Source organism: Terrapene carolina, unplaced genomic scaffold (assembly GCF_002925995.2).
Source record: "Terrapene carolina triunguis isolate 2854851 unplaced genomic scaffold, T_m_triunguis-2.0 Scaffold23, whole genome shotgun sequence".
NCBI lineage: Eukaryota > Metazoa > Chordata > Testudines > Emydidae > Terrapene > Terrapene triunguis.
Window position 1 is genome coordinate 20,586,555 of NW_020664374.1, and position 15,824 is coordinate 20,602,378.

Here is a 15,824-nt window from a genome sequence, read left to right on the forward strand (position 1 = left end):
ATATTCCCTCTCCCCAATTTTATTTTAACTCTTTCTGGTGGAAACCCCTGATCCTGAACTTGAATTTACTAGCATGGAATCCATTGACTTCAGCAGAATTCCACAAAAATTCAGGGGCCATTGATGCGGGATCAAGGCTTAACTCTGGTGATCTTTGACTTTAAAAAACAAAACAAAAACCTGCACAAATATCATTGTATAGTAAAAATTAAAATATTTTGGGGGACCAATACAATTAATTTAATAGTAGTAGAAAACTTCAAATACTACAAATACACAAAGTTCCCATTTTGAATTTTTTATATGACTGTAAAATGAGGACGATTGATCCTAACTTCCTAGACAATCTGAATTTGTTTTTCAAAGAATGAACTATAATTGAACTCAGTAGCATTGTGAGAGTGGTCTGTAGTAGTCTTTCATCTGTGTTTGCCTTATACCAGATAACTTTATGGGAAGAAAGACTCAAGAATGTAATTTAGTTGTACAAGTTAAGAATGCTAGTTCTTTTAAATGTTTTTTATTGGGAAGAAACTGTTCAAATAATCATGGTATATTTACTGTAGTTTTCCTTTTATTTTTCTTCTAGTGTAAAACTCTCTCTGGCGTCTGTGACCACATTATCTCTCTCTCATCTGATCCTCTCGTTTCGCAGTCTGCTCACCTTGAAGTGATCCAGCTAACAAACATAAAACCAAGTGAAGGGCTGGTAAGAAGTACGCAGTTAATCAAAAGAGTTGTCCAAGATGAGAGAGTTAATTCTGTAAATAAGAGCTATACTGGTGGGTAGGGACAAGGCCACTTCTTTTTTAAAAAATGTTTATTTAGTTTGATTTTTCACACAGCTGGTCTAATGTTATGGGTCTTTCACATGAATAACTGTTGTATCAAAATGTAACTAGAAAGAAATAGAAAGTAATTCTCACCAGTTTACATCAATATTTTAGACTATTCTAGGATCTTGAAATCTGGGGGGATTTAAATTAATACCTAAACCCTGGCCATGAAGTTTGGGTGAGATTATGCACAAAACTGTCAAATTCTGGAATTTGCTTCATAACATCTCCCACTGAGAAATAAAACACTTTTATAACTTATTCAAGGACTCTACAGCAATTCCCAGGAGAAAAGTAGATTCTTAAATTGTATTGCAAGAAGTCTACATGCTTAATCAGATGGCTGTAAAAGACCAAAGTAGCAATCCCTTGAGTGTCGCTCATGAGTTGACCACTGCTGCTTGGATTACGCATGCAGATAGCAACTATTGCATAAAAGAAACAACACTGATTACAATTGGAGAAATGACATTTGACATCATGAATAACAATGCCATCTACCTACCTTGGGGACACCAGAAGGTGTTCGGAATTCAATTAATCATTTCTTGAGAAATTGCTATTACACCGTCTTTTGCTGCCTACACACATCCATGGTCCATTTACTTGTGTAGTATCTGTACTGCTGTGCTCCCATTCCATGAGTTATTTTTTGAGTTAGTGGTTTTTATTTTTTATTTAATTTTAATCTTTTGGCAACTTTTGTTATGCCCAGGTACCTAGAAATAATGATTTATTTGGTATGTCTCTCTTCAGAAAAACAGCAATTAAAATTAAAGGAATTTTATTTTTAATTTGTAAATATTACCCCATCCTTTTGTTTATTTCACTGGCTTTCTTTTCATGTCAGAATCCATTTAAAATTGCCCTTCAGGTTTTCAGCTCTCCATGGACTCCACCTTACCAATTTGTCATCCTGTTCTCTTACTCTGCTGCCTGCTCATCCCTTCTCTTTATCCCATTTCTACTGGGAAGGGACATTCTCACTTTTTCTGTCCCATCTTTCTGAAGCTCTCTCCGTGTTTGACGCAAGGCCTGTCCCATGGTTGCGCTGGTTTTCCAGCACTCTTTCCTCATTCAGATCCCTCCTTATGGCCCTCTTTTCTCATAATTCTGACAAGAAGTGAGTCAACTAGTGCAGTTTTCTTTTAAAGCAAAATTATTTTTGTGGTTCTATTTCCAGCTCTCCCATGACCATGGGCAAGTCACCTCCCCTCCTTGTACCTCTGTGTCCCCCACAACCTTGAGTCTATCCTGTCTGTGTAGATTGTAAGCACATCATAGCAAGGACTGTCTCTTAATATGCATTTGTACACCCAGCACAATGGGGCCGTAATCTCAGATGGGACCTTTAGGCACTATGGTAATACAAATAGTGATAACTGTGTGTATTTTTAACGGTGGGGGAAAGAATTAACCGTGCTTTGTATAAGCTTTAGCTGTGCATTATTTTGTTACTGTGTCGTCTTTCTTCCCCTTCCTCCCCGTGTCCCCATGCCACTGTTTTGTTGCCAGTTTTTGAGTCACATCATCTAGGCTGTAAGCTCTTTGGAGCAGGGACCATGTTGTATGAGGTGCCTAGCAAACTTTTGAGTTGTATAAAATGGTAATCCTAATAACTGGTTATCCTTGTTAAACCATTTTCTAATGTTTTGTATGAATGATGCAGCATTTTGGGGCGTTATTAAGATGTAGCCAACATGCTCTGATTTATTGTCATTAGCACTGACCTGGTTCCCAACTTGTCAGTTTTACAAGTTATGAAAGGTCTTGTAGTTGATAGTGGACTGCACCTTGAGGGCCACCACTTAATTGTATAAGGAACTTGATGACTTCTTGACCTAACAAGACCTTTTTCCAGGATCCAAGTCATAATGGAATTGGGAAGATAGAGTTATGACTGACCTCCTTTCAGTGGTTTGGACACATACTGGAGTTTTGTACTGGCAAAGTTATTAACAGTATTAATGTTGTTAACATAAGAAAAATGGAAGGGCTGTCTGCAATTGGGCAGTAAATAGGCAAGAGCGTCTCATACCTTTGAAGATGATACTGTCTGCCAACCAGGAGAAGTGAAACATCTAAAATAGCTGGAGGGGAGAGTCTCTAAGGGTATGTCTACACTACGAGAGTAGTTCGATTTCACTTAAATCGAATATGTGGAATCGATATTGCAAAGTCGAACGTGTGTGTCCACACTAAGGACAGTAATTCGACTTTGTGAGTCCACACTAACGGGGAAAGCGTCGACATTGGAAGCGGTGCACTGTGGGCAGCTATCCCACAGTTCCCGCAGTCCCCGCTGCCCATTGGAATTCTGGGTCGAGCCGCCAATGCCTTCTGGGTAAAAAAATGTGTCGAGGGTGCTTTTGGGTAACTGTCGTCCGTCCGTCACTACCGCCCTCCCTCCCTCCCTGAAAGCACCGGCGGGAAATCAGTTCGCGCACTTTTCTGGTCAGTGACAGCGCGGACGCCACAGCACTGCGAGCATGGAGCCTGCTGCGACCATCGCTGCAGTTGTGTCCGTTGTCAACGCCTCGCAGCTTATCATCCACCTTTCCCAGAGGCAGATGCAGATAAATCGGGCGAGGAGGCTACAGCACCGTGGTGAGGGCCTGAAGTCTGAGAGTAGCACAGGCCTGTCAGAAAGCACGGGACCCAGCGCCGAGGACATCACGGTGACAATGGGTCATGTGGATGTTGTGGAACGGCGATTCTGGGCCCGGGAAACAAGCACGGACTGGTGGGACCGCATAGTGCTGCAGGTCTGGGATGAATCCCAGTGGCTGCGAAACTTTCGCATGCGGAAGGGGACTTTCCTGGAACTTTGTGAGTTGCTGTCCCCTGCCCTGAAGCGCAATGACACCCGGATGCGAGCAGCCCTGACTGTCCAGAAGCAAGTGGCCATAGCCCTCTGGAAGCTTGCAACGCCAGACAGCTACCGGTCAGTCGCGAACCACTTTGGCGTGGGCAAATCTACCGTGGGGGTTGTTGTGATGCAAGTAGCCAACGCAATCGTTGAGGTACTGCTCTCAAAGGTAGTGACCCCGGGAAACGCGCAGGCCATCATAGATGGCTTCGCCGCGATGGGATTCCCAAACTGCGGTGGGGCTATAGATGGAACTCACATCCCTATCCTGGGACCGGACCACCAGGCCAGCCAGTACATTAACAGAAAGGGCTACTTTTCAATGGTGCTGCAAGCACTGGTGGACCATAGGGGACGTTTTACCAACATCAACGTCGGATGGCCGGGCAAGGTTCATGACGCTCGTGTTTTCAGGAACTCAGGTCTGTTTAGACGGCTGCAGGAAGGTATTTACTTCCCGGACCACAAAATAACTCTTGGGGATGTGGAGATGCCTCTAGTCATCCTCGGGGACCTGGCCTACCCGCTAATGCCCTGGCTCATGAAGCCCTATACTGGCGCCCTGGACACTGAAAAAGAACTCTTCAACTACCGGCTGAGCAAGTGCAGAATGGTGGTGGAGTGCGCTTTTGGACGTCTCAAGGGGAGATGGAGAACCTTACTGACTCGCTGTGATCTTAGCGAAACCAATATCCCCATTGTTATTGCAGCTTGCTGTGTGCTCCACAATCTCTGTGAGAGCAAGGGGGAGACCTTTATGGCGGGTGGGAGGTTGAGGCAAATAGCCTGGCTTCTGATTACGCCCAGCCAGACAGCCGGGCGATTAGAAGAGCCCAGCGGGACGCGCTGTGCATCCGGGAGGCTCTGAAAGCTAGGTTCCTGAGTGAGCAGGGTAACCTGTGACTTTTAAGTTTGTGTACAGAGACGCTGAACCTGCCCCCGTTTCTTTACCCAGTTAATGTTGACTATCCTCTCCAGTTACATACCCCCTTCACCCCCTTCCAACACACGTTTAAAAATAAAATGACTTTTATTTTGTTAATGGACACCGTTTTCTTTATTACTGTTTTCGCAGGAATGTTTTAAACCTGGGACGCAGACTGTGGTGGGGAGCGGGTGTAGTGTAGTGATGCAAAGGACGCTTCTAAACTGCAGGAATGACAGGCTCCGCAGTGGTGGACTGGTTGTTTCAACGGAGCCTGCCAGCCCTCCTGATTGGGACTGCTTGTATGTGGGGGCTATGTGACTTTGTGGCAGGGGGAGGAGGGTTACAGATCCCCTGCTGCGTGGCTCTGTGATCCAGGATAAGGACCGCTGCATAAGATCTGTAACTGCCCTCCCCCGCCACAAAGTCACAGAGCAACCCCCTCCCCCCCCCACAGAACATGAAAACCACCTCCCAGACTGACCAGGGTAACTAGTGACTGCAATGTGTGTGTGCCCTGCTGCTGTCCTGTCCAATTACGAACCCCCTTCCCCCCCTTCAGACAGACTCTCCTCTAAAGAACATGATGGAAACAGTAATGAACAGAAACGTATTTTTTATTAACAACCACACATGAAACTGGGGGGTGAAACTTGGACGGGGGCTTGTGTGAGGCGGGAAGGAAAGGACTTTTCAAATTTTGGGGAATGAGAGCCTTCTGGTGCTTGAGCAGTCTGCAGGGGTGGAGTGAGAGTTTTCACGGACTCTGCCGCCCCTCCTTCTTTGGACTTTGGGTGAGGGGGGTATGGGACTTGGTGGCGGGGGAGGGCGGTTACAGATAGACTGCAGCGGGGCTCTGTCCTCCTGCCTCCGTTCCTGCAGAACATCCACAAGGCGCCGGAGCGTGTCTGTTTGCTCCCTCATTAGTCCAAGCAGCGTTTGAGTCGCCTGCTGGTCTTCCTGCCGCCACCTCTCCTCCCGTTCCATGTGTGACCGGTGCATTTGGGACAAGTTCTCCCTCCATTGGGTCTGCTGTGCTGCCTGGGCTCGGGAGCAGCCCATTAGTTCCGAGAACATGTCCTCTTCTTCCTCCGCCTAATCTGCGCTAGCCTCTGGGAGTGTGATGCGAGGCTGGGTTGGGAGACAGTCACAGATGTGGCTGTGGGAATGGGAAAAAGGGAGTGAATTCCTCAGAAAGATAAATGTAGTTGTGAACAAAGAACATAGTCTTTCTCTGTGAACAAGACCATGCACAGCACCTATCACATGCGCACTCAGGAGAAGGTCGAATTTTCGGCCCTCGCATTCAGTGCCTGGGGTCTTGCACTGCCGATCTGAGAAGCGGGGCAGGACACCGGAATTTGTGTAGCAGGCAGACATGGTAAGCCGTAAACTTGTGGCTGCTTAAAACTTTAATAGTAGCACTGGCCTCCTTTCACATGGAAAGCAATGCCAGTCCCTGCTGCCAGCAATCCAGCAAGCATCAACTCTGCCCCTGTCCCACCCCTTCGCGGCTGTCCCAGGGAAAGATCCCTGTATGCCGCCCCTCTCCCGCCTCCACCGCGTGGCTGTAAACCGGCGGTTACAGTTCTATAAAGGAACGGGCAAGCAGTCCCAATACTAACATTCCCCTACCTAATTCAGAGCAGGTCACCATGAGCGACATCACCCTGATGAGGATCTCAGACAGTGATAAAGAACGGATGCTTCGGGAAAGCCTGCAAAGACCAGGGCCGTATGCCGCCATGCTCTGTAGGGCAATGATCCCGGAGTACTTGATTGTCTCCTGGCGCAGAAACGTTTCATACCACGGAGGACCCAATAAGGCCACTCTCCCCAGGAACCTGATGCAAAGGCTTTCCAATTACCTCCAGGAGAGCTTCGTCGAGATGTCCCAGGAGGATTTCTGCTCTATCCCTGGACATGTAGACCGCATTTTACTGTAGCTGCACTGGCAGGGACTAAACAGTAGAGCGGCTTGGGCAGAACAATCATGCAAAACCGGACATTGTTAGATTTTTTTTTTAATAGTTGCACTGCCCGGGACTGAAACGTTAAGCGCCTAGGGCAAACTAATCATGAGAAACCCATTGTTGGTATTGTTAACATTCCTGTTCTGTTAAAAATAAATGTTTAGATGTTTAAAACACTTACTGGATGATCCTTCCCCAGATTCTGTGTCCGGGTTAACGGCTGGGGACGGTTGGTAGGGGATCTCTGTAAGGGTGATGAAGAGATCCTGGCTGTCGAGGAAATCAGCGTTGCAAGCGCTGTCGACTGCCTCGTCCTCCTCATCTCCTTCCTCATCTTCCCCGTCCGCTAACATGTCCGAGGAACCGGCAGTGGACAATATCCCATCCTCAGAGTCCACGGTCACTGGTGGGGTAGTGGTGGCGGCCGCACCTAGGATGGAATGCAGTGCCTCGTAGAAACGGGATGTCTGGGGCTGGGCTCCGGAGCGTCCGTTTGCCTCTTTGGTCTTCTGGTAGCCTTGTCTCAGCTCCTTGATTTTCACGCGGCACTGCGTTGCATCCCGGCTGTATCCTCTCTCTGCCATGGCTTTAGAGATCTTCTCGTAGATCTTTGCATTCCGTCTTTTGGAGCGCAGCTCGGAAAGCACGGACTCATCACCCCACACAGCGATGAGCTCCAAGACTTCCCGATCAGTCCATGCTGGGGCCCTCTTTCTAGTCTGAGATTGCACGGCCATCTCTGCTGGAGAGCTCTGCATCGTTGCCAGTGCTGCTGAGCTCGCCACGATGTCCAAACAGGAAATGAGATTCAAACTGCCCAGACAGGAAAGGGAATTCAAATTTTCCTGAGGCTTTTCCTGTGTGGCTGGTCAGAGCATCCGAGCTCGGACTGCTGTCCAGAGCGTCAACAGAGTGGTGCACTGTGGGATAGCTCCCGGAGCTATTACCGTCGATTTCCATCCACACCTAGCCTAATTCGAACTGGCCATGTCGAATTTAGTGCTACTCCCCTAGTTGGGGAGGAGTACAGAAGTCGAATTTAAGAGACCTCTATGTCGAACTAAATAGCTTCGTGGTGTGGACAGGTGCAGGGTTTATTCGATGTAACGGCGCTAAATTCGACATAAACGCCTAGTGTAGACCAGGCCTAAGAAGTTAAAGTAGAATGGGAAGAGGAGGGAGGGAAATAAAAATAGAAAGCAGAGTGAGACTTATCTGAATTTCTGTTGTAAATTGTTCTTGGGATCTGGGGAGTGGGCAAGGTGTGTGTGGATGGATGAATGGTTACAGTGCATGGTGTTGGAAGAGATGAAGTTTAATTGAAAGTAAAAAAAAATTAATCTTGACATCTGGTATATAAGTGCTAAAATATCACTTTTAATTAAGTACCTCTGAAATTGTACATGAAAAATATTATTGAAATTTAAATAGCAGTCATACATAAATGTGAAGTATCAAACTACTGTACATGTGCTCTTTTCACAATTAAATATTTTATGAGTTTTATAGTAATGTATATTGTAGTTAACATGTGGAAAGACATGACAAAATAAGCATAGCAAGTAGGAAAATATTGTGACTATTGTCATGATGTATGGAGAATTCTTTTTGGATGGAGCTTGAGTAGATTGCTATGTTGGTGGGGGGGGGGGGTTTCCCCTCCCCAGTCTGGTGCCTGATTTTGGCTCTGTGGTTGTTTGCATATATGTAGTACCTCATGAGTATTGCAGGAAGAAGGGATACAGCCTGCAGCATCGAGAAAAGTGAAGATGAAAAGGAAATTGTAAAATACAGATCTCTCCTAAAAAGCCTTAATATCAGTTAAATGTTGGTCAGCTTTGCAGACATTTGTAGAGATATCCCATTTGAGAAAAGACTTGAAAGTTGATTCTTCCGTATCATTGGACAGAATGTAACTTAGCGCTTCTTTCTGCTGTTTATGTTCCAGAGAAAAGAAATTGACTAGTTTAGCTGGTAATCCTTTACCCTAAGGAAATGGAATCTGAAATATTTCAACTGATTTAGAGTTTGAGAATAGTGTGTTCAGCACTGCAAAGAACCAAAATGTGCATGTGTTTATTTAGAAGAAAAATAGAGAATCTTGTTACAGCTGTGAATGTTTTTCCAACACTTAGCAATGATTTCTGACACACTTCTGTACCTTTTTAATTTTTTAAAATGATAATATGGAATTTCAAAGCAGGATCGCTGCATTATGAAATTTAATTTATTGATTTTGAGGTTTTCGAGTTCAGTTTTTCATTTTAGTGCTGTCCTTTACACTTCAAATACTGTTATCAGACAGTTTCATTCAAGACCTAGTTATTCGTAAGGGTTATATTTTTTTTATGAATTGGGGAATATAGAGACTAGTATTTCAAAACATTTTACAGACTGGGTGTTCTTTTTGTTTCTCTGATTGCTAGAACAAACTTAAAATTAGTCTGTTATAGGCAGAAGGTCCCAAGTTTGTTCATGTGGCAAATAAATGGAATGAAGCTGAGTGTAGAAGTGTGAGAGCAGTATACTACTGGTGGCCTTGCTAGCTGAAAGTCCAGGTATACTAATGTTCCTCTGAGTCATATAACCTAAAATAATGAGGAAGGAGGGATTTTGAGAAGAGGATGCATGAAGCTATATAACATTTATGAGGCTCTTAATGGTCCTCGTTAGCTTCACTGAACTCTAGAGTTGAATTGGAGAAGTGTGTTGCTTTAGTTTTGAAGGGTGCTGACTAGACCACTTTTGGAGCACATGTAATGTTTGCTAAAGAAGCCTGTGACCTTTTCTTTGTGTTTGGGGGGAAAGCTTCATCATATGACCATCTCAGTAGAAGAGTTCAAATTGAGTTAAATATGAGGTAAAATGAGCTTAGCGTCTTGCTGTTGCAATTCAGTCCAGTATCAGAGACTGCTAATTCACAAAATTCAATACATAAAAAAGCACTGCCTAAAGTACATCTAACTTTATTTGTGCCTCCTTTTTAAAAAGAGAGTGGGAGAAGTTTTTATCTTTAACTGAATAATATTAGGCCCAAGATAAAATTTGTTAATTGGTTTTAAATCAGACCATCTGCCAATAACTCATCTGGGTACTCTCCGATGTTATTAAACATACTCTCCATTAAGAGGGCTAGTCCTTAAATTAAGTGCACACGAGTTCCTTGTTCTTATGGTGATTGCACTCAAACGTTATTTCTGGCATAGTAACTGGATTATCACTCAATTTGTTTGACATGACTTATTCTTATAAATTCTCCAGAACTTTAGAGTTGCCTTTGAATAGTAGAGCATTAGCCCTGCCGACTTTAGTGCTGTTGAACAGCACACACAAAGCATCATGTTCAGTGAGGGTGCTATTACAATATTGTAGGGGGAAAAACAACCCAGAGCAACCAGAGAGATTGAAGTGTTCTCCGAGTGGTTTTTGAATGTTATGATTCCTGATGTCATATTTGTATCCGTTTATTCTTTTGCTTAGAGACTGCTGCTTTGGCCAATACATGGCAGAGGGGCATTGCTGGCACATGATGGCATATATCACATTGGTAGATGTGCAGGTGAACGAGCCCCAGATGGTGTGGCTGATGTGGTTAGGTCCTATGATGGTGTCCCTTGAATAGATATGTGGATAGAGTTGGCATTGGGGTTTGTAGCAGGGTTTGGTTCCTGGGTTTGGTGTTTTTGTTGTGTGGTGTGTAGTTGCTGGTGAGTATTTGCTTCAGGTTGAGGGGCTGTCTGTAAGTGAGGACTGGCCTGTCTCCCAAGATCTGTGAGAGTGAGGGATCATCCTTCAGGATAGGTTGTAGATCCTTGATGATGCACTGGAGAGGTTTTAGTTAGGGGCTGTAGGTAACTGCTAGTGGCGTTCTGTTACTTTCTTTGTTGGGCCTATCTTGTAGTAGGTGACTTCTCGGTACCCTTCTGGCTCTGTCAATCTGTTTCTTCACTTCACCAGGTGTGTATTGCAGTTTTAAGAACACTTGATAGAGATTCTGTAGGTGTTTGTCTCTGTCTGAGGCTGTTGGAGCAAATGCGGTTGTATCTTAGAGCTTGGCTGTAGACAATGGATCGTGTGATGTGGTCTGGATGAAAGCTGGAGGCATGTAGGTAAGTATAGTGGTCAGTAGGTATCCGGTATAGGGTCGTGTTTATGTGACCATCGCTTATTAGCACTGTAGTGTCTAGGAAGTGGATCTCTTGTGTGGACTGGTCCAGGCTGAGGTTGATGGTAGGGTGGACATTGGCCAAACCAATGTCTCTACGCAAAAGAATAAATGGACACAAGTCTGACATCAGGAATCATAACATTCAAAAACCACTCGGAGAACACTTTAATCTCTCTGGTCACTCAATAACAGACCTAAAAGTGGCAATTCTTCAACAAAAAAACTTCAGAAACAGACTCCAACGTGAAGCTGCAGAACTGGAATTAATTTGCAAACTGGATACCATCAGATTAGGCCTGAATAAAGACTGGGAGTGGTTGGGTCATTACAAAACCTAAATTTAATTTCCCCAATACTGATTTCTCCCTACTGTTACTCACACCTTCTTGTTAACTGTTTGTAATGGGCCACTCTCTTACCAACTTCTTCAAAAGTTACTTTTCCTCCCTTGGTATCCTGCTGTTAATTGATTTATCTTGTTAGACTGACCTCACACTTGGTAAAACAACCCCCATCCTTTCATGTATTAATAGTTGCTCCTGTATTTTTCACTTCATGCATCTGATGAAGTGGGTTCTAGCCCACAAAAGCTTATGCCCAAATAAATTTGTTAGTCTCTAAGGTGCCACAAGGACTCCTCGTTTTTTACTGAGGTGTGAGACTCTATTTACTTTCTGGCTGAACATCTAATAATACTCATCATTGTTTACTTCTTTTCAGAACTTTGCCATTTATGTATGTGCCTATCCTGAACCGAGTTCACTTCATAGATCTAATTTATGTTGGAGATGTACATTAAGATTATTTTGTTCTCGAATATGCCTGATATTTTTCTTCGACTAAGGTTATGTGCATTGTTTCAGTGAAACATCAGCAATAGTTTTTACCTTATTTTCAACATCAATATGTTGTGTGTGTGTGTGTGTATAGTAAATATAACTTCATTACAAACAAATCTGACTGAAAACTTTTGTTTAGCTCTTCTGGTCATTCAAGAGATGAGATAGTAGTGGAAACTTGTGTATTTCACTGTTATATTTGAATGCAATCAGTCATTTTTCTTGCACGTTAAAGGTGAGATTTTTTTAAAATCTCTCAGTGTTGACTTAATTCTGCTCTCACTAAAGTCAGTTGGAGTTTTACTACCTTAACAATTGTGAAAACATTGATTTGTGCTGAACTCCTGCACAAATGAGATTGGATGGTCCAGTGGTTAGGATGCTAACCCAGGACTCTGAGATCTAATTTCAGTTCCCTGCTCTGCCACAGACTTGCTCCGTGACCCTTGGTCAAGTCACTTAGCCCTGGTCTACACTCAGAATTTAGATCAACATGCTTCCATTATGCTAGCTACCACAGCTTGGGGAGGTGGATAGCTATAGTGACAGAAAAACCCCTTCCATCGCTGTAGGTAACATCTAACCCATGGTGCTACAGCGGCATAACTACAGTGCTGTGGCTGTGTTGCTGTAGTGCCTATAGTGTAGATATGACCTTAGCCTTTTTGTGTCTTAGTTCCCCTTCTGTAAAATGGGAATAATAGCACTTCCTTATCTTGCACTTCCCTACCTTACACAGGTGATAGCTCTTAAAGATAGATATCCTAATAAATAGAAAATCACATAATGCAGGGTAACACACTAATGGGAAAATGACATTGTCCTACAAATCTTTGGATTACAATGATTTTCCCTTCTAGTCCCCAGTAGTGGGTGTGTGTAGAGTGAGCAAGATGTGTGATGGCATAAGAGGGTGGGGAGGAGAGAGACAGGGATCCTCATGGAGCATACTGAGCAGTATGGTGTGGAACTCAGTCTCTACTTTGCCCTTGGTAGCATGGCATGTCCAGTAGGGGTAATGCCAATGATTTACTGCCACGGGCTACGTGGAGCTGAATGATCTTTGCAGATATCTTTGCAGAGCAGAATGATGGAGTAATAGGGAAGTTAAAAATTTGGAGTCAGATAATCTCTTTCTTGGGGAGGAGGTGGAAGCAGGCAGGCTTTGGGGGAGGAAATCTTCAATGGTCCTCTTGGGGGATTCTCCCCTCACTTTGTTCCATTTTGGGAGTGGTTGCCCACCCCTGCCTCATCAGAAAGGGCGCAGAGACTGGCCCCACACATCATTAATCCCAGGAGATTTGCAGGCACCAAAGGCCCTCCATCTGGAGGCTCCATGCATCCTCACTGTCTAGTCCAGAGGTCACCAAACTGTGTGGCGCATCCCCCTAGGGGGACACAGAGGAACGTTCAGGGGGAGTGGTGGGGCCCAGTCCAGCCCCCACAGGGCGTGGGAAGCGAGTGCCACCCAGCCCAGCTCCACTCCTGGCCCTGGCCACAGCCCTGGCTCCACCCCCAGACTCGCTCCCCGTCCTGGGCTCTGCTCCTAGTCCCACCCCAAGCCTCGCTCCCAGCCCCAGCTGTAGCCCCAGCCGTGGACGCCTTACCTGGAGCTGCATCCCCACTCCAGGCCCCGGTTCGGGGGGAGGGCCAGGCGTGGACACGGGTAAGAGGGGGCGAGACCCCAAAAAGCTTGAGGACCACTGATCTAGTCTCTGGTGACCACTCCCTGGCAGCACAGTTCCAATGGAATTCCTCTGCTAGGGATTCACTCTTGGCTGTGCTGCCCCAGGTATAGGGGAGGGAACAGCATGTCACTGAATTCTTATCTTTTCCGGGTTGATCTGAGGGGCTAGAATGGAAGCAGTGCTCACCTTGCCTGCCCAGTGTCCATCTTCTTTCTGCAAAGAGGTCTGGTGAAAGGGAAGGAAGGGAATTGTTGCAGAAGTGATTGAACAAACCCCTTTAGGTTCCCCACCACCACATGGCATCTAGGGGGAACAATCTGGGCCTCTTTGCTGATGTCACTGAGAGAATGATAGAATTTTGCATGGAGGGTGAGGGTGCAGAGCATGACTTGGAATGTGGCAGCTCCCCCAACTCTGGTCCTGGCTATGGTTGCCAGGCGTCCGGTTTGATAAGAGTGTCTTATGACGGTATTAAACTTGGCAAAATCATGATTAGATGATAAGGTGAGTTTTCTTACTTGTACAACATACTATCATACTACAGATGGGTCTCTCTTTAAAAGAATAAAGCAATTAGTTTTGTAGTGTATTCCCCCATTTGTGGCTCAGTGGTTGTTACTAAAATATAAAAGGTAGTTCTGATATTGTCCCAACATCTGCCCACAAACTAATCTTTATGTACTTATGACTTCAAAATGAGATGTCACTCACAGTAGATTGTACAGTTCTACATATATGGTAATCCTTCTCCTTTTTGGTATGCTTTGATCAGCACTGAAATAGTTAGCAAATTGTCATGATTAAGGTTTAGTTAACATGGTGTTGAGGTGAATGAGGTAGTTAGCAATTCTTAGAGCTGTTGTTTCAAGTACACATCACAGATTCGGTTTCCACTTGGTTCACATTTGAAAGTTTATCTTTGCAATCTTAATGGCTAAAGAACTTATTTTTTATGAAACCTTAGATTCTGGTAGCTTCCAGGAAAAACGCTGACGGCACCAGTCATCCTAATACAGCAGTTGAGTTTCCTTGTAAGCAGATAATGTTGCAGTGGTGTTTCTAGTATAAGGAATAGCTATGAGGTACCACTAAAGCCATGGATATTTACAAAGATAAAGCTTCAAATTGCAACTTCTGTATAGGTGCTAGAATCATTCAGTCTTATTGTTCTATCTCAGTTAACTTCTCTCCTTTACCCCCCCACTCCAGAAAAAAACACCACACCACACTTTTCTGTCCAGAGACGTATTCCTCGTGGCATGTATTAATTTATATCTCAAATAATTGATAGATTTTCCTTTTAGAGAGATATGCAAATTTTTTTGGATGGTAAAGGTTTATGAAATACTTTACAAATTCTTTCCCATGATGTCTTTTTCTTAGGGTATGTACATTAAATCAACATATGATGGTCTCCATGTAATTACTGGAACAACAGAAAATGTAAGTATTGTTAATACTGTACATTCAGGCCTGGAAGCTTTTTTGACCTTATATTTGGTTAATGCCTTCCCTTCGCTACAGACTATATTTTGCTTGAAAAACTCTGCTAGTTGGTTGTGAGGGATCAATGGCAAGCTGGAGGGCAAAAATGAGATTGCTTTTGTTTATTAATCCAGGACAGTCGGCTTTACTTCATTCTTGCAAGGTATTTAAAATGCTTCCCTTGATCAAATTAGGAGATAGCTGATTTGCTGGGGTTTTCTTGGACTGTGTGTAAAAGATAAATGTTTTTAATATGTACTGACTGATATGCTGGAGTTTGCTGTGACACAAGAAAAAAATAGTTTTTATATCTATCCAACTTCATTTGATTTTGTAATGGAAGTAAAAACATGGAAATAAGGGCATCCTTTGAAGTTGACATTAAAAAATGTTGTTGTACACTTCTGCGTAGACTTCTGAGTAACACTTGAGGTAGGGAAGTGTAGTTGTAGCCGTATCGATTCCAGGATATTAGAGAGACAAGGTGGGTGAGGTAATATCTTTTATTGGACCAACTTCTGTTGGTGAGAGAGACAAGCTTAGGAGACGCACAGATCTCAAAGCAGAGCTCTGTGTGGCTCAAAAGCTGGTCTTGCTCTCCAACAGAAGTTGGTCCAATAAAAGATATTACCTCACCCACCTTGTCTCTCTATAGTAGGGATCACTTAGATGTGAGCTTACTCATTGAAGGACAGCAAAGGGAACTCTAAGCAAAACACAACTGCATACTTTTCAGCTGCCTTATAGTTTGCTTTCCCCATCTCCTCCACCCCCTTTGTACAGAATTGGATGCCCATTAGGGAGTTGGCAAGCTGATGGGGTTTTTTAGGGCTTTAATCCATAACAATAGATATAGAGCAGGCCTCTAACACAAGACTATGCAGCTTTCAGGACAGTTTAGTCAATTTCTCTTGAAAACTTTGATGACCTCGTGCTCAAACAAATTTACAAAGAAATACTTGTTCTACTCTGCTACTATATCATTTCCTGACAAACATGAAGCGTCTGAAATACTGAATACTTTTACATCAGATTTTTGCA

At 44.0% G+C, this 15,824-nt stretch overlaps 1 protein-coding gene across 2 annotated transcripts in view; it reads left to right on the forward strand.

The window, feature by feature from the left end:
- LOC113406244 (connector enhancer of kinase suppressor of ras 2-like) overlaps positions 1–15,824 on the forward strand; it is a 357,746-nt gene that overhangs the window by 159,772 nt on the left and 182,150 nt on the right. For both annotated transcript variants that reach the window (XM_026649850.2, XM_026649851.2), the window contains exons 6-7: positions 590–709; positions 14,682–14,741. In XM_026649850.2, the coding sequence (XP_026505635.1) occupies positions 590–709; positions 14,682–14,741 (180 nt within the window). The remainder of the gene's footprint in view (positions 1–589; positions 710–14,681; positions 14,742–15,824) is intronic.